The sequence below is a fragment of the Oncorhynchus clarkii genome, chromosome 6 (assembly GCF_045791955.1).
Source record: "Oncorhynchus clarkii lewisi isolate Uvic-CL-2024 chromosome 6, UVic_Ocla_1.0, whole genome shotgun sequence".
NCBI lineage: Eukaryota > Metazoa > Chordata > Actinopteri > Salmoniformes > Salmonidae > Oncorhynchus > Oncorhynchus clarkii.
This window is the reverse complement of record NC_092152.1, coordinates 31,725,504-31,744,240: the sequence shown is the minus strand read 5'-3', so window position 1 is coordinate 31,744,240 and position 18,737 is coordinate 31,725,504. Positions and strand designations below refer to the sequence as shown.

Sequence of the window (18,737 nt, the reverse complement as noted above, 5' to 3'; positions counted from 1 at the left end):
ACGTGAATCCGACCATCACCGATGGTGAGACAAAACCGCGACTCCTCAGTGAAGAGCACTTTTGCCAGTCCTGTCTGGTCCAGCAACGGTGGGTTTGTGCCCATAGGCGACGTTGTTGCCGGTGATGTCTGGTGAGGACCTGCCTTACAACAGGCCTACAAGCCCTCAGTCCAGCCTCTCGCAGTCTATCGTGGACAGTCTGAGCACTGATGGAGGGATTGTGCGTTCCTGGTGTAACTCGGGCAGTTGTTGTTGCCATCCTGTACCTGTCTCGCAGGTATGATGTTCAGATGTACCGATCCTGTGCAGGTGTTGTTACACGTGGTCTGCCACTGCGAGGACGATCAGCTGTCTGTCCTGTCTCCCTGTAGCTCTGTCTTAGGCGTCTCACAGTACGGACATTGCAATTTATTGCCCTGGCCACATCTGCATGCCTCCTTGCAGCATGCCTAAGGCACGTTTACGCAGATGAGCAGGGACCCTGGGCATCTTTCTTTTGGTGTTCCTCAGAGTCAGTAGAAAGGCCTCTTTAGTGTCCTAAGTTTTCATAACTGTGACCTTAATTGCCTACTGGCTGTAAGCTGGGACCGAGAGACTGAAAAACAGCTTCTATCTCAAGGCCATCAGACTGTTAAACAGCCACCACTAACATTGAGTGGCTGCTGCCAACACACTGACACTAACTCAACTCCAGCCACTTTAATAATGGGAATTGATGGGAAATGATGTAAATATATCACTAGCCACTTTAAACAATGCTACCTTATATAATGTTACTTACCCTACATTATTCATCTCATATGCATACGTATATACTGTACTCTATATCATCGACTGTATCCTTATGTAATACATGTATCACTAGCCACTTTAACTATGCCACTTTGTTTACATACTCATCTCATATGTATATACTGTACTCGATACCATCTACTGTATCTTGCCTATGCTGCTCTGTACCATCACTCATTCATATATCCTTATGTACATATTCTTTATCCCCTTACACTGTGACAAGACAGTAGTTTTGGAATTGTTAGTTAGATTACTTGTTGGTTATTACTGCATTGTCGGAACTAGAAGCACAAGCATTTCGCTACACTCGCATTAACATCTGCTAACCATGTGTATGTGACAAATAAAATTTGATTTGATTTGTGTCTTAACGATCATTCTACTGGTGCATGTTCATTAATTGTTCATGGTTCATTGAACAAGCATGGGAAACAGTGTTTAAACACTTTACAATGAAGATCTGTGACGTTATTTGGATTTTTATGAATTATCTTTGAAGGACAGGGTCCTGAAAAAGGTACGTTTCTTTTTTTTGCTGAGTTTATAAAGAGGGGTCCCTGCAGGTGCAGGAATGCCCACATGCAGGAACGCCCCGAATTACGGGCTGCAGTTGCACCCTTCTCACCTTGGAAAGCTCTCACTGACTGTTACCAGGCAGACAAAGTTCCAACATGGCAGCAACGGGGGACGCAGATGAGACTCAGTTGCAAGAGATGGAGGAAGAGGCAGTGATGGAAAATGAAATGGATTCAGATGAAGAGGAGGATTTGGGAATTGAAAATTCCGACGATGAAATAGACAATTCATCAGAAGACGAAAAAGAGAATGAAGCCGAAATTCAGCGTTTGGAGGAGCAGGTACGTTAGCAAATTTAGCTACCTAAGCTAACTTACTCTAGCTTTGTTTGAGAAATTAATGGAAACCTAGCTAGCCATTTATCTAACGTTTGACAACAACGTTGTCGGTTACATTGAGATTTGAAATCAATCCACATCAAATAGCAAGTTGGCTTGTTTGCAGACTTGCACCGCTTACATTGAAAAGAACGAAAGCTAGCTAGCATGCTACTATTAGCCAGCTAGCTTCGTTGGACTAACGTTGACTACGTAACGTTACTATACTAGCTAATGTTGACTCATAACTTGCTAGCATGTTACCGAGCCACAATAATATAATACTTACGAATTTAATACATATCAAATACTGATTTCTAGGCAGTTAGTTAGCAAGTTACATTGGCGTTAGCTAGATAGGCAACAAATCCATGCTTCTGCGAAGTTGATTTCCCCAACGACAACGTGCTTGCAGCAGCTGTAAACACGCGCCCTTTTTTGCGAGCTGCAGCTAGTAAGGTAGCTAACTAGACAGTCAGCAACCAAATTGAACAGTACTTGGTTGATTGCACAAACTTACTACACAATTAAGTGGTGGAGTCCTGTTTAGTTATTTACGTTGTGTGTTTGTTTGCTTACCAAAGACCCAGTGGTTGTTGGTCTGACTCTATACTCTAACTTTCAGCTGTCCATCAATGCTTTTGATTACAACTGTCATGTGGACCTCATAAAACTCCTGAGGCAGGAGGGGGAGCTGCCTCGGCTGCGTAAGGCAAGGCAGAAGATGAGTGAGCTCTTCCCACTCACTGAAGGTTGGTTGGTGTCTGATGGCCTCTGGAGATGTGGTGTTGCAGACAGCTTTGTGCATTACTACTTCTATGATTGAGCTGAAGTGCTTCGTGCAGTAGACTGGATTACATCTAACGTGCTAACCACATCACCTGCATCACATGAGCGAGTATTGCAAAATAAATGTACACACATTATTCAATCATTGCACCCACACTGCACACAAGCGTCTGCGTAGCCATGCGCTGAAATGTAACTTGGTTCTATCTGTGACTGCTTGACACACTGCAAGGCCCGCCCATTCCATTTCCTCATAGGTTTTTAGAAGCATATACTGTTGATTGAAAGATGAGCTGAGGTCCACACTCCAGTCCAGTTGGTGGTGGTAATGCACCTTAAAGTTGGTTGCCAACCGCCATATAAAGTCAGAAGAAGAAGAAACCTGAAAGAAGTTTCTAGCAATCTCTAACTCGATTTACACTTTTGTTTGTGGATTCATTTTCGGAGTAGAGGAACTTGTGCATTTCAGGTAAAATAACAGCTCAATGTTTATATCCCATAACAAATCAGCTAGCAACAGCAAGCTAGCTAAATTGCCATACATTGTTGTTTTTTTCAACCTGACCCCAAATTAATATAGTTGGTTCAGAGTTCTTTTTGATATTTCATCCTGCGTGTCCTGATCGCGTATGGAGTGGGTGGACAAAAATCAACATGCACGCAATGGCGTACACGCGCGCCAGGTCTAGTCAGCATTTAAGACTTGTTGAAAATAGTTCTGCTGCTCCTTTTGTTGTGATTTGATTGGCCTTTTATGGATAATGATTTAATCATTTGGAACAAGGTTTACTGTTTCAACACATTCCTGTGGGAAGTTGTGATGGTTTCATTGTTTTGAACATACTGAATGTTGTTGTGAACTGTATGCAAAGCTGACTTGTCCTCCTGCAGAGATTTGGCTGGACTGGCTCAAGGATGAGATCCACCTAACAGAAGAAGAGCCGAACCGGGAGAAAGTCTATGAGCTCTTTGAGACGGCTATGAAAGATTATATCTGTGAGTTCTGCCCCCACTCATTGGCCTGTGTTACGATTCTATATGATGTGATGTTATTGTAAACTAAACATTGCAATTCTTGTGTGGCCTTCAGGCCCTGAAATCTGGCTGGAATATGCCCAATACTCTATCGGGGGCATGGGACTGCCTGGTGGGATGGAGAAGGTGAGGTCCATCTTCGAGAGAGCCCTGACAGCTGTGGGGCTGCACATGACCAAGGGGGCGACAGTGTGGGAGGCCTACAGGGAGTTTGAGAACGCCATACTGGCAACTGTTCAGGTGAGCTCCCCTGAATAATAATGATCTCAAATAGCTGCAACATGCTACTCATTTCTCTATACCTGTCCATGTCTTTATTTCTTAGGGTGTTTTGTAGGGCTTGGAATTGCTATACATTATTATCACAATACTTATTTGCCGATATGTATTGCGGTTCTCACGATTCTATATGTATTGCGATTCGATACTGTGATTTGATGTTCCAAACATATTGCTGACCATATGTCTGCAGCAGAAGGACAAGAGAGCCATGAGAAAACGAGTTTTGATCAGTCGTGGAAATAAAAGTGCCGAAAAACAAATTGTCTCCCTATTTGAAAAGAAGATGGAGAACAAGCTATGAAGGAGAAATACTTGTGTTTTGGTGCACGTACAGCAAATTAGCGCAATAATTATTGCGATATTGTCAATACGATATGATGATTTATCGCCTAAAATTATATGCCGATATGTAACTATCGATTTCCCAATCACTGGTGTTTTGTATAAGAACATTTGCTAAATGAATGATGGTACGTTTTCCTTATATCTGAGTATTAGGCAGAAACAAAAACGCATGATTTGAACTCAATCTGATATTACACAAACCAGTCTCTTTGCTGGATTTTGAATCCGTTTTCTCTCCCTGATTTCTCCTCAGCCGCCCCCTGGCAGCGTTCCCACCCGCGAGCAGCAGGAGCTTCTGAACGCTCAGCTCGAGCGCATCCACACTCTGTTCCGCCGCCAGCTGTCCATCCCCTTAATGGGTAAGGCTCTTCCTGCTCGTCTCTGGGGGTTGTGCTGTACAGAGGGGAGGAGATTCGGTTGGATGGAATAGCATGTCCTTAAGAGTCCATCATGGCAGACTTGGGAGGTACCCGTTGCAAAGACCTTTTCAGGACAGATGTGGAGAGCCAGTGCAATGTCAGGAGAGTTGTGGGGTGTTGCTTTCTCTTACTATGTGGCTTTTGAAAGACTAAACAGAAGTTTACAGAGAAAGCACTCATCCTCACCAGGCCCAGTAATGTGGTCCCTGACCAACCTTTCATCTAAGTGCAGAACTGGCCAAGAGATAAATGTTCTGGCATTGTCTGCTGCCTTTTTTCTGATACGGCTGAACGGCCACCGGAGGCATTTCTGGAACGGCTAAACCCATCTCCCTCTTCTATGACCTGTGCCAACGCTCAGTGTATAATCCCTCCTTATCTATGGCCTGTCATCAGTCAGTGTTTTGTACCCCCACAAGATGATGGCACAAAGAAAAAGAAAACCGGTGAAGCATTTACATGGCTGTGTGTTATTAGTCAAATGAGGAAGAACTCAAACATTTCAAAATCCAATATCCCAATAAATGAGATTTGGAACTATTGGTGTGTCTCCATTCAAGTCATTGTAATAAACACACAGGATGCTTTTTCTATAATCACCTTCATTCTTAGCCACACTTAGAATGTGGCTGGCTGTTGTATGCATATTCAGGGTTGAGTGTGAAAGGTTTTTCGTAATGATAACTGTGCTCTTTTGTAGACATGGACGGAACATATGCCGAGTATGAGGAGTGGTCTGACCAGGGGGTGTCTGATACAGTCTCCCAAAAGTACAAGGGGGCCCTGCAAGAAATGGAGAAGAGCAAGCCTTATGAGGAGACTCTGGTACTTACCTAGATTGTATTCTAGTCTGGACATTTGTACCATACTGTTTGTTTTAGAAGGATTTAATGGATTTTAAGCATTCAATTTGATTACACTGCCTAGAAAGTAGCAGTAGATTAGTAGTAAAGTTATGTATAATTTTAAGTATTATGTGCTTAAGCAAAGGTCTTGCTTTTTTATGCGTGTGAAATCTCTGTGGACTCTGAGTCTGTATTCTAGACATGGTTGTCTGCTCAATGCCCTTAACATGCCAACATTTGTGTTGCAGATGATAGCCGAGCCACCCAAGCTGGCAGAATATCAGACCTACATTGACTATGAGCAAAAGGAGGGTGACCCAGCACGGATCCAGATCATCTTTGAGCGGGCATTGTCAGAAAACTGCCTGGTACCAGACATGTGGGCAAAGTACACCAAATACCTGGTGAGTGCCACCCCCCCCCCCCCCCCCCCCCCCCCCCATTTTAATTACTCACAGCCAGCCGTCTCCCTCTCTCCAGCAGCTCCTGAAATGTATTCATGGGCCTTTGAATATCTTTAATGGGATGGTAATTAGATGCTGCGATAGCAAACACAGACAGAGTAATTCATCAGAGCCTTGGCGTTTCACTAGTTTGAAGGGAAAAAACTACTTTTAATCATATGGTTCCTAACCTGTAATCCATTAGGCTGTCTTTATGAAGCCCAGTTTTGGCACTTTCTGTGTCTCACATTCTGTCTCACAACTATAGAATTTAAGGAAATAAAGAAAGCCATCAAGGTAGCTAGCTATATGCTGTGGAAGTGCTGTGATTAAATCTAGTCGTCTCCTGCATATACTCAGGGAATTGATTACATTGGAAATGTGATTTAACTGAATTATATGCTTCCACACATTAATCAAATCATGACACTGCCTAATGGCGTTTGGCAGTATATTATTCCTGGTGCAGTGTTGTGTTGCAGGTGTAGGTCTTTTCACATCTACAGTGGTGTGGAATATCAGTAGCTGCCGTAGTGAAACACTTCTGCTATCCCATGGTTGGAACCTATCTAACAAAAACATGTCCTTAATATCACCCAGGTAGAAATTATAGAAGATTTGCTGTCTTTGAGTTCCTTGTCAATAGTGTTGCACGGTGTACAGAAACCTAGGTACTTTTTCGATACTATAGCATGAAAAAACATTTTGGTACTAGAATTTGTTACTTTCGATTCTTCTGTCAAATGTGTCTCACTTCATATACTGACTGAGAGGATCAAGTCTAGTCATTTGCCAACGTGCCAGTAACTTCTCAGTGCATTTGGCGTTCCAGTTCGACATGCCCTGTAAAAGTCCAATAGAAAACTGCTGGTGCACCACATTGAGATTACACGTGGAAAACTCATGCTTTATTTGAGCAATATAATTGACCGTTCATTCTAGCACCACCATACTTGATGCAAGTCACATTTTATTGAGCAGTACATGGGTGAGTCGATAAATCAATCATTCAATAATTCCCCCCCCCCCCCCCCCCCCCCAAAAAAAAAGAACTTGTCCTTTGTAAACTAAGACTCGCACTTTACTTTTGTTCCCCTACTAGCACTGACTTTGCTGATGACTACTTTATTTATGAACATTTTACTTACTTGAGATGTGGTTGTCCCACCTAGCTATCTTAAGATCAGAGCACTAACTGTAAGTCACTCTGAATAAGAGCGTCAGACTAAATTGTAAAATATAATTCACATGCGGACCTTCCAGACTATCAAAAAAACTAAAACGAATCAATCCACTCGCTGAGCTTGTTTATTTTGAGGGAAAGTGATTTACAAAAGTTAACTTTCAATAGTGAACATAGTTGAAAATTAGCAGTAGGCTACTGTTGATAGTATACAGAAAGACAGCTCTACAAAAATTCAACTGGCATTCGTCTTGGCTACTGCAGCCTCTCGTTTGAGAAGCAGTTAAGAATTTTGTCCACAAATGTATCAACATTTCTATTATAGGTAAATGGTTTAGGATCAGTGAATGCCACAATGTAGTTATTTTTGTTAGATACTTCTCCCTATTAGTTGAAATCATATTTTTTTCAAGGCCATTTTAGCTGCCTTGCTACACAAATCTTCACAAATCATTGGAATTTGTTGTGCAGTACAGACATTGGCTCCCCCAGACATGTGTTGCTAGGCAACCCCCCCTCTGCACTTGCTGGGGCAGGCCTTTCCCTTGTGGCTAATGCCAGTGTGTGAAACTTGCTAACAATTGTTTGTGCTATGAATATAAAACTAAATAAATACTGCACTCACAATTTCTTTGCTACAGTCATGATAGTGTTAGACAAAGCAAAGAAAGTGAACTTCAAAACGTGATGTAACATTAGTTTTATTGGAATTTGCCACTGTTTTTGGTAAGTAATGAATCTGACTATTGGGTTATATAGTTGGTAAGTAGTGAGTGTGATTATTGGGTTATATATACAGTACCAGTCAAAAGTTTGGACACCACCTCATTCCATGGTTTTTCTTTCTTTTTTACTATTTTCTACATTGTAGAATAATAGTGAAGACATCAAACCGATGAAATAACACATATGGAATCATGTAGTAACCAAAAATTGTTAAACAAATCAAAATATAGTTTATATTTGAGATTCTTCAAAGTAGCCACGCTTGCCTTGATGTCAGCTTTGCACACTCTTGGCATTCTCTCAACCAGCTTTATAAGGTAGAATGCATTTCAATTAACAGGTGTGCCTTCTTAAAAGTTAACTAATGCATTTGAGCAAATCAGTTGTGTTGTGACAAGGTAGGGGTGGCATACAGAAGATAGCCCTGTTTGGTAAAAGACCAAGTCCATATTATGGCAAGAACAGCTCAAATAAGCAAAGAGAAACAACAGTCCATCATTACTTTTAGACATGAAGGTCAGTCAATCCAGAAAATTTCAAGAACTTTGAAAGTTTCTTCAAGTGCAGTCGCAAAAACCATCAAGCGCTATGATGAAACTGGCTCTCATGAGGACTACCACCGGAAAGGAAGACCCAGAGTTACCTCTACTGCAGAGGATAAGTTCATTAGTTAACTGCACTGCAGATTAAAGCCCAAATAAAGGCTTCACAGAGTTCAAGTAACATCAACTGTTCAGAGGAGACTGTGAATCAGGCCTTCATGGTCAAATTGCTGCAAAGAAAGCACTACTAAAGAACACCAATAAAAAGAAGAGACTTGCTTGTGCCAAGAAACACAAGCAATGGACATTAGACCGGTGGAAATCTGTAATTTTAGATATTTCGTTCCAACCTCCGTGTCTTTGTGAGCCGCATAAGCATGTAGAGTAGATGTGGGGGTGCTTTGTTGGTGACACTGTCAGGGATTTATTTAGAATTCAAGGCACTCTTAACCAGCATGGCTACCACAGCATTCTGCAGTGATACACCATCTGGTTTGGGTTTGGTGGGACTATATTTGTTTTTCAACAGGACAATGACCCAACACACCTCCAGGCAGTGTTAGGGCTATTTGACCAAGAAGGATAGTGATGGAGTGCTGCATCAGATGACCTGGCCTCCACAATCACCCGACCTCAACCCAATTGAGATGGTTTGGGATGAGACTGTTGGTTTGGGATGAGTTGGACCACAGAGTAAAGGAAAAGCAGCCAACAAGTGCTCAGCATATGTGGGAACTCCTTCAAGACTGTTGGAAAAGCATTCCAGGTGAAGCTGGTTGGGAGAATGCCAAGAGTGCATAGCTGTCAAGGCAAAAGGTGGCTACTTTGAAGAACCTAAAATATATTTTGATTTGTGTAATACCTTTTTTGGATACTATTCTACAATGTAGAAAATAGTAAATAAAGAAAAACCCTTGAATGAGTAGGTGGCAACTTTTGACTAGTACTAATATATCTCTCTCGATACTTGGAGACAGAATCAATATAATATCATCAAAAATAATATGCGGATTAGAGGTCGACCGATTATGATTTTTCAACGCCAATACCCATTATTGGACCAAAAAAGCCGATATCGATTAATTGGACGATGTTTTTTAAATTTTATTATTATTATAAAAAATATATATATTTTTGTGTATTTGTAATAATGACAATTACAACAATACTGAATGAACACTTATTTTAACTTAATATAATACATCAATGAAATAAATTTAGCCTCAAATGAAACCTGTTCAATTTGGTTTAAATAATGCAAAAACAAAGTGTTGTAAAAGTGCAATATGTGCTATGTAAGAAAGCTAACGTTTAAGTTCCTTGCTCAGAACATGAGAATATATGAAAGCTGGTGGTTCCTTTTAACATGATTCTTCAATATTCCCAATTGAGAAGTTTTAGGTTGTAGTTGTTATAGGAATTCTAGGACTATTTCTCTCTATACCATTTGTATTTCATTGACCTTTGACTATTGGATGTTCTTATAGGCACTTTAGTATTGCCCGTGTAACAGTATAGCTTCCGTCCCTCTCCTCGCTCCTCCCTGGGCTCGAACCAGCAACACAACGACAACAGCCACCATCGAAGCAGCGTTACCCAAGCAGAACAAGGGGAACAACTACTAGAAAGCGCAGAGCAAGTGACGTTTGAAACGCTATTAGCGCGCGCTAACTAGCTAGCCATTTCACTTCAGTTACACCAGCCTCATCTCGGGAGTTGATAGGCCTGAAGTCATAAACAGCGCAATGCTTGACGCACAACGAAGAGCTGCTGGCAAAATGCACGAAAGTGCTGTTTGAATGAATGTTTACGCGCCTGCTTCTGCCTACCACCGCTCAGTCAGATACTTAGATACTTGTATGCTTGTATGCTCAGTCAGATTATAAGCAACGCAGGACACGCTAGATAATATCTAGTAATATCATCAACCATGTGTAGTTAACTAGTGATTATGATTGATTGTTTTTTATAAGATACGTTTAATGCTAGCTAGCAACTTACCTTGGCTTACCGCATTCGCGTAACACTCATTGTGGAGTGCAACGAGAGAGGCAGGTCGTTATTGCGTTGGACTTGTTAACTGTAAGTTTGCAAGATTGTATCCCCCGAGCTGACAAGGTGAAAATCTGTCATTCTGCCCCTGAACAAGGCAGTTAATCCACGTGTTCTTAACTGACTTGCCTAGTTAAATAAAGGTATTTTTTAAAATCGGCAAGTCGGCGCCCAAAAATACCGATTTCCGATTGTTATGAAAACTTGAAATCGGCCATTCCGATTAATCGGTCGACCTCTAATGCGGATACTCTGCTGTATCGAATTGCTGTTGCCTCAGGACCGCCAACTGAAGATCAAAGACCTGGTCCTGTCCTCTCACGACCGTGCGGTCAGGAACTGCCCCTGGACCATGGGCCTGTGGAAGAACTACCTGCTGGCCCTGGAGAGGCATGGGGCTGACCACCACACTATCTCAGGTAACCACTGGACCACAGGAGGGTTATGGTGGCAACACTAATATCTGTCATACGTGGAGTGGATGTAAACAAAGATTGTAAACAAAGAAGACATTAATGTATATTTCAATGAAAATAGGTGAACTTGGTTACAGGAGTTGTTTTGCCCATGAGACTGTGGAATTATGAAGATCATCTCTTTCCCTCCACAGATGTTTTTGAAAGGGCCCTGAATGCTGGTTTCATACAAGCCACAGATTACGTGAATATCTGGGAAGCGTACCTTGATTACCTGAGGCGGCGCGTCGATTTCAGCAAAGGTGAAAGCACCTTAACATTGGGTAATGCAAAGTAACATAAGTAATACAATCTTATTAGCGGAGTCAAGTGTATACATGAAAGAAGTCCTCTATTGATAATGGCATTATGCGTTTCCAGAGTCGAGCAGAGAGCTGGAGGAGCTGCGGGCAGCCTTCACCCGGTCCCTGGACTATATGAAACAGGATGTGGAAGAGAGTAAGTGGACCTGCAGCCTGTGTACTGTTAATCTGTCTTTGTGTGTTTGTGTTGGAGACTCACCACCATGTCTTGCTCCTTTTAAGGGTTTAGTGAAAGTGGAGACCCCTCTTGTACTATCATGCAGGTCTGGGCAAAGATTGAGGTAAGGGTGAAGATTATGACACACTTGTCTTGTGTTCACTTGCTTCTATCAGTGCAAAAACAGCATCTATACAAATTAAAATGTGATTTTTAAACCACCTCTTTCCTCTCTTTGACCAGGCCTTGCATTGTAAGAACATGCAGAAGGCCAGAGAACTGTGGGACAGCATCATGACAAAAGGGAACGCCAAATTCGCCAACATGTGGTTGGAGTACTATAACCTGGAGAGGTCAGTGAGGTCACTCTTTAGTCGTCACCTATAAACTGTTGTTTTCAAGGTTAGAGATATTGATTTATTAGTGGCAAATCTGATGCTGATTTTGTGTGTGATGTTTTCTGACTCTGCAGGTCGTACGGAGATGCTCTCCACTGCAGGAAAGCCCTCCACAGGGCCGTCCAGTGTACCTCCGACTACCCAGAGCATGTGTGCGAGGTCCTGCTCACCTTTGAGAGGGTTGAGGGTAAGTCAACGTGATGGAAATGTCATGAATGAGGCGATTCGATTAAGCTGGTCTGGGTTGCACTGGGCTATGGCCCGTCACGTGACCACAAAGCCGGCGAGGGAAGTGCGAATTTGCCGTACTTTGTGCCTCTTGGTCATATTGTAAAATAAGGCAGCATGATGCATTATTCAGAGACAAACATCTATTTTCCATTAAAATATATTTAAGAATTTTCAAACTAGTTTTCATTGGGAAGGCAGAAAGCGTTTTTATCAAAACAATCACTTTAGAATGTGAAAACACCGAATCCTACTCATTACTCCACGTACTTAACTTGTGTCACTTTTGTTCTGCGCCGACTTCGCCGTCGGCCATAGCAGGGCACCTAGGTCAGGCCCGGGAGGCAGCCTGGTTCCAAAATGAATGCAATCACTTTTCACCAGTGCAAACTCTCACCAACCATGAGCTTAACCAAATCCCCTCAATAAGTGGACAGGTATCTGGAGTGTCAGTTGATGGGCTGGATTGGTTGATTTGTTGAAAACAACACTGTATTGGTAAACCTTAGTCTGAGAGTAAGGTGAATGTTTCATTGCAGTTTGTTCTGTGTAACCTCCAGGTTCTCTGGAGGACTGGGATGCAGCGGTGCAGAAGACTGAGACACGGCTGAACAGAGTCAATGAGCAGAGGGCCAAGGTAGGATGACACAGCAACACTCAAAACAACACTGCTGCTAGTCATGCCTGTGGACGTAGTGCCTTCAGAAAGTATTCATACCCCTGGACTTCCTGAATTCCCCTGAATTTCACATTTTGTTGGTGCACAGCCTGAATTCTAAATGGATTTATTTTTCACCCATCTACACACATAATGACAAAGTGAAATCATGTTTTGTTTTTTGGGGCAAATTTATTGAAAATTAAATACAGAAATATCTCATTTACATAAGTATTCACACCCCTGGGTCAATACTTTGTACAAGCACCTTTGGCAGCGATTACAGATGTGGGTACGTCTGTAAGAGCTTTCCACACCTTGATTGTGAAACATTTGCCCATTCTTTAAGCGCTGTCAAATTGGTTGTTGAGCATTGCTAGAAAACTCCCCAGTCCTTAACGATTACAAGCATACCCATAACATGATGCTGCCACCACTATGCTCGAAAATATGGAGAGTAATGTGTTGTATTGGATTTGCCTCAAACATAACACTTTGTATTCAGGACAAAAAGTTAATTGCTTTGCCACATTTTGTTGTGCCTTGTTGCAAACAGGATGCATGTTTTGGAATATTTTTTTGTGTACAGGCCTCCTTTTCACTCTCAATTAAGTTAGTATTGTGGAGTAACTACAATGTTGTTGATTTTTTTTCTCCTATCACAGCCATTAAACTTAAACTGTTTTAAAGTAACCATTTGCCACGGTGAAATCCCTGAGCAGTTTCCTTCCTCTCTGGCAACTGAGTTAGGAAGGACACCTGTATCTTCGTCGTGACTGGGTGTATTGATACACCATCCAAAGTCTAATAACTTCACCATGCTAAAAGGGATATTCAATGCTTTTTTAAAATATTTAACCATCTACCAATAGGTGCCCTTCTTTGCGGGGCATTGGAAAACCTCCCTGGTCTTTGTGGTTGAATCTGTGTTTAAAATTCACTGCTTGACTGAGGGACCTTAAAGATAATTAATGATATGTGTGGGGTACAGAGAGGAGGTAGTCATTCAGAAAGCATGTTAAACACTTATTGCACACAACTTATTATGTGACTTATTAATCAGTTTAGGAGTAAAAATGTGCTTTAGGTTTGCCATAAGAGGTTGCATACTTGACTCTTTTCCATTTTCTTTTTGTTGTAAACATTTCAAAAAGCTAAACCCCACTTAATGGGGCATTGTGTGTAGACCAGTGACACAAAACATCTCAATTTATAAATTCAGGCTGTAATACAGGCCTGTGCAACTCCAGTTGTCGGGAGCCTGATTGGTGTCACACTTTCTCCATCCCTAGCAAACACAGCTGATTAATCCAAATGCATTCTAAACTGAAGATCATGATTAGTTTATTATTGGATTCAGGTGTGTTAGCTGGGGCAAAACTGTGACACCAATCAGGTTCCTGAGGACTGGAACTGTCAGGTTCATAACGTCATCCCTGTCCCTCTCAGGTGACAGAGAAAGAGGCCCATGTGGCTCGCCAGGTGGAGGAGAAGACTGAACAGCGGCGGAGGGCCAAGGCAGACAAGAAGAACCAGAAGAAGGGCCAGAAAGCCAGCAGGCCTGGAGAGAAGAGGAAGGCAGAAGACAAGGATTACGAGGATGAGTGGGGAGAGGAATCGGGTAAGGAGAAGCATGAAGATCATACCTTTATTTAACATAGGATTATTATTGTTTGGTCTCCACTTATGCTAATAAAGTGGCATGTATAGAAGTCATCCTGTGTGTTTGCACAATCTTTGTGTCACCTCTGTGCAACAGAGCAACCTCCAAAGAGGCACCGAAGGGAGGGCGACCAAGGCTTCAGGGGGGGATGTGGTGGTGCTGAGGAGTTCATGGGGACAGAGAGTGGGCTGTTTGGGAGGAGAGCCCCCCCTGGCCGCAGACAGGAACCCCCTGGTACTAAGAGGGGCCAGCAGGTGGCGCCAGCCACCTTATGGAAGACCCAGGAAAACGACCCCGAGCTACGCAAGGACGACTGCAGTGTGTTTATCAGTAACCTGGCCTTCACCATGGAGGATCCAGAGAAGAGGCTGAAGAAGTTGTTTGAGCCCTGTGGTCCTGTCCAGTCAGTGCGCCCCGTCTATGCTGCCAAGGGCTTCAGAGGGTACTGCTACGTACAGTTTGAGGGCAAGGCGTCTGTGGTCGAGGCCCTGAAGATGGACCGGCAAGAGGTGGAAGGCAGGCCCATGTTCGTATCACCCTGTGTGGATAAAAACAAGAACCCTGATTTTAAGGTAAGAGACCCACATCTGTTAGTTTGCATTTAGAGGTGAATGAATGGAATGGTGGTTCACCATGTGGCTAGTAAGTAACTTAATTTCTCTTCCTCTAGGTGTTTAAGTACAACACAAACCTAGAGAAACACAAGATCTTTATCTCGGGCCTGCCCTTTTCCTGCACCAAGGAGCAGCTAGAGGAGCTATGCAAGGTTCATGGCACCATTAAAGACATCCGCTTGGTCACCAACCGCTCAGGCAAACCCAAGGTGAGGCATAATGCTGGTAGGTAAGGGTTATTCCTTTCTCTATCCAGATGTTAAGAATAGTTATTTGCTTGAGTCTTATATTTGTTGTAATGCGAATAAAACATCCAAACTATTTTATTTAACTAGGCAAGTCGGTTTAAGAACAAATTATTATTTACAATGATGGCCTACCCCGGCCAAACCCTAACCTGGATGACGCTTTGCGAATTGTTCACCGCCTTATGGGATTCCCAATCACGGCCAGTTGTGATACAGCCTGAAATCGAACCAGGGTCTGTAGTGACACCTCTAGCACTGATATGCAGTGCCTTAAGACCGCTGCGCCACTCTGGAACCCCAACTAGGGGTGTGAACATTTTAAAGGTTTAAATGAAATTGCAGTCCTTAACATTAAGAAAAATCACTTGTTTTTGTAGATGCAGGAAGTGAACAGTATAGTAGGTAAATTTCCAGTGTTGAAGCGCAAGGCTCAACTTTTCAGTTGTTTTGGTGTATTGGCTACCACCACCTGGTGAACAGCATGAAGTGAACCTGTGCACACGCACAGATAATGTATGACAGCGAAGTGTTGCATCTCGCTCATCTCCATATTCTAACCTGTTCATGGATGATAGGCCCTGCTTTACTGAAGTTGGGAGTCGATGTGCAAGGAGTCAATTATTTTGGAGTTGACTCTCCACCACTACGTCATGAAGTTGGAAAAATGGCAGAGAAAGGCAAGCGACAGCAGCCTCCTCCGAAATTAAATGAAAATAAAATGTCATGTGAATTGAGGTGCAATGCTTAACCTTCTGAAAGGGACACACCGTGAGAACCAAACCATTGTTCTATTTGTCACATTACTAATCCAAACAGATTGTTTGAATCACAAATGTAAAAGCTCCATTGACACATTGGTCATTAGATTTTGCTGGTCTAATGTGCTACTGTGTGGTGTCTGCAGGGTCTGGCGTACGTGGAGTTTGGGGATGAGGCTCAGGCCTCCCAGGCCGTGCTGAAATTGGATGGCACAGTACTACAGGAACACACACTCTCTGTTGCCATTAGCAACCCGCCTCGCAGAAACACTGCCGACAAGCCTGGCTTCAGCAGACCCGTGGGAGCCATGATGCCCCGGTCTATGGTCTATGGATCGTAAGTTGCCCAACGATCGAGGAATAATGTATTCTTCACACACTGGCACCTAAAATGATTTAATAGACCAAAGATATTTCCCTTAACATGGTACTCATTCCTATCAGCCCATTTGTTTATCTAACTCATAAGACATAAGCTGCTTTTTGAAACTGCTATTCCCACCCACTAAAGAGATGTGAAACAATAACTTGAATTTGAGAGGTCTGATTTCCTTTGGATTTGTTTTTCAGGAGGGGAAAAGGGCGCACCCAGCTCTCACTACTCCCTCGTTCACTACATCGGCAGACAGGATCAGAAAGTAAAGCAGAGAATGGGACTGCACCTAAACCCACAGGGGGCGCATCTGGAGATGCTGGGATTGAAGCACAAGCCAAGCCCTTGTCTAATTCAGACTTTGCCAAAATGCTTTTCAAAAAGTGAAAATAATAAAAACTGCCTTTGTATGGAAAGCCATCTTGTGTCCTTGAGGAGAAGAGATGGCAGATATTGTGCTGTACATTTTTGACTCTCCTTTATTCCACACCAATGGCCCCCATCTTCCTTGTCACTTTCTGTAAGAAAGCCTTAATCTCCCTGGCTCAACTGGCCCCAGACTCCATATTACTACATCCTTGTGAACAAGTGTGAGTGCCTGTTTTAATTACCAATTTCAGTTTGTTTTTAATTGGGAAAGGTGTTTTATAGAAGACGTATCATATGTGTGTATGTAAATAATACTTATCGTGTGTTCTGTTTTGGGAAGGGATATAAAAAAAAATCCAAAACCAGCTTGTGACTCATGTTTTAAAAGGTATATGCAAGAGCTTGACATTGTGTAAATATGTATAACAACATTGAAATATTTTTTTTGTGTGTTAAGTTTCCTTTAGGTGTCAACATACCACTCATTGTTTTGTTTGCCCTACATGCAACAATATTTGTTCCCATGCAGTGAATGACTAATGCTTCGCTTTACAGAATATTACCTAAAACTGCAGTTGTACAAATAATTACTGGCCAGAAATCATTCCTCACCAGTTCTGTGCTCACATTTAGACTAGTTTAAGTCTTTGCCCATAAAAACATAATCCTTTATTATTCCCTTACCGGGACTTCTTTGATGGCACTGTAATGTAAGGTTGGTTGTCTGACTCATTAAAACCCATCCATGTTTAGGCTGTCTTACCTGAAAGGTTAGAAGGGAATACTTAAAAAAAAAATGTATTCTCATTTATTTCTGAGATTGTTTCCAATTTGCTCATTCCTGTCTAAGGTATTGAATAAGCTATGAGATGGGTAGGGAATGAACTGACAGTTTGGAGAAGCACTAAAGGGCCTTGACTTTTGTCATCTCATTCTAACCAGTCCTGTCCACAAGTGAATCAACCATTGTTGGGAGAAAGAATCTATGCAGCGGTTTTGATTGCAAGAGCCCTCCATGTCCACATATTGTAGGCAGATTTGATACGTTGAATAAATTACATCGTGGGAATGTAAAGGTTTGAACTAAATTCCTAAATCTCATTTGCCTTTCAAATGAATGTGGTCATTAACAATTCTGTCAACCAGTAATCCTGTTTGGATGAGTGGGGAACATCATGTGTGTTCAGAATTCACACACTCCAAGTGATTGGCCATAGTTTTGTAATACATTTGTATGTTTGAGAATTATTAGCTATATCTAGCGACGTTCTATCACCACAGTGGCCTAATCTAGTTAGAGACTACAAACATTTGAGCTTTCGAAGTTGCTTTCTGTTTGTCCAATATATGATGTACATTGTGTAGTAATTTTGAAATCATTGTCATGGTGTTCACATTTTTCTATTACGAGAACGCAAATGTAAACTAGAAATAGCTTATTTTTTAGTTGCAAAATTGTCAGCGCAACCCTGTGAGATTGAACTTGTTTTACTTTTGTTCAGTGATCCTTTTATTTACCGCTTGTTCCAAGTTTTACACTTGTCATTTGAGTCTTGTACAAATGTCATCTTGTGGTTTTATTGCCATTTCTGACCTTAAGTTGTTTATTAAAGCAATTCAAATAGATGTTGAGTTTTGAAACTAAGCATATCACATTTAGGGCCCGAAATGGCCCTAATTACATTAAAATAAATGATTAAATACATGAAAGAGCTTCAGTGAAATAGCAGACAGTATGACCCAGATGAGCTACTGTATAGTATAGTACTGTATATTACATTGATGCAAACCATGTTCTCAAAATGACAAGACAGAATAACACGACTGTTGGCCTGCCTATCGCCTGACCACAGAACATTTTACACGTTGAATCGACACACCGCAAGTGATCATCTGTGCACTGTATTTCTTAAGGGGGACAATTCAAAGCAGAATCACAACTCAATCATCTCAGACATGTACACATACTGTAACACCTTCAGTTAATGTAACGCATTCACTCATCAAAATAACTCAAATTCAGAATTATAGGCCTAAATGTCCTTCAGAACCGACACTAAGAACAATGAGTAGCTTTGGCAAGAGTATGAAACAGGTCCATTTGTGTCTGTGCACCAACAAGTTCATGACCCTTATGTTTATTC

At 42.0% G+C, this 18,737-nt stretch overlaps 1 protein-coding gene across 2 annotated transcripts; it reads left to right on the top strand.

Annotated features, from left to right (window-relative positions):
- Positions 1–1,447: 1,447 nt before the first annotated feature.
- Positions 1,448–18,303, top strand: LOC139410975 (squamous cell carcinoma antigen recognized by T-cells 3-like). Of its 2 annotated transcripts, none has more exons than XM_071156714.1 (19): positions 1,448–1,652; positions 2,314–2,440; positions 3,369–3,473; positions 3,568–3,752; positions 4,393–4,498; positions 5,259–5,383; positions 5,652–5,807; positions 10,630–10,768; positions 10,960–11,088; positions 11,186–11,263; positions 11,350–11,408; positions 11,528–11,637; positions 11,757–11,869; positions 12,471–12,547; positions 14,018–14,189; positions 14,328–14,803; positions 14,902–15,054; positions 15,998–16,188; positions 16,422–18,303. In XM_071156714.1, the coding sequence occupies exons 1-19, from the start codon at positions 1,467–1,469 to the stop codon at positions 16,609–16,611; spliced, it is 2,877 nt and encodes a 958-aa protein (XP_071012815.1). In that variant the 5' UTR covers positions 1,448–1,466; the 3' UTR covers positions 16,612–18,303. The 2 variants fall into 2 exon arrangements, with proteins under 2 accessions (XP_071012815.1, XP_071012817.1); XM_071156716.1 differs by having other exon boundaries at positions 10,960–11,067; positions 16,422–18,219.
- Positions 18,304–18,737: the final 434 nt, after the last annotated feature.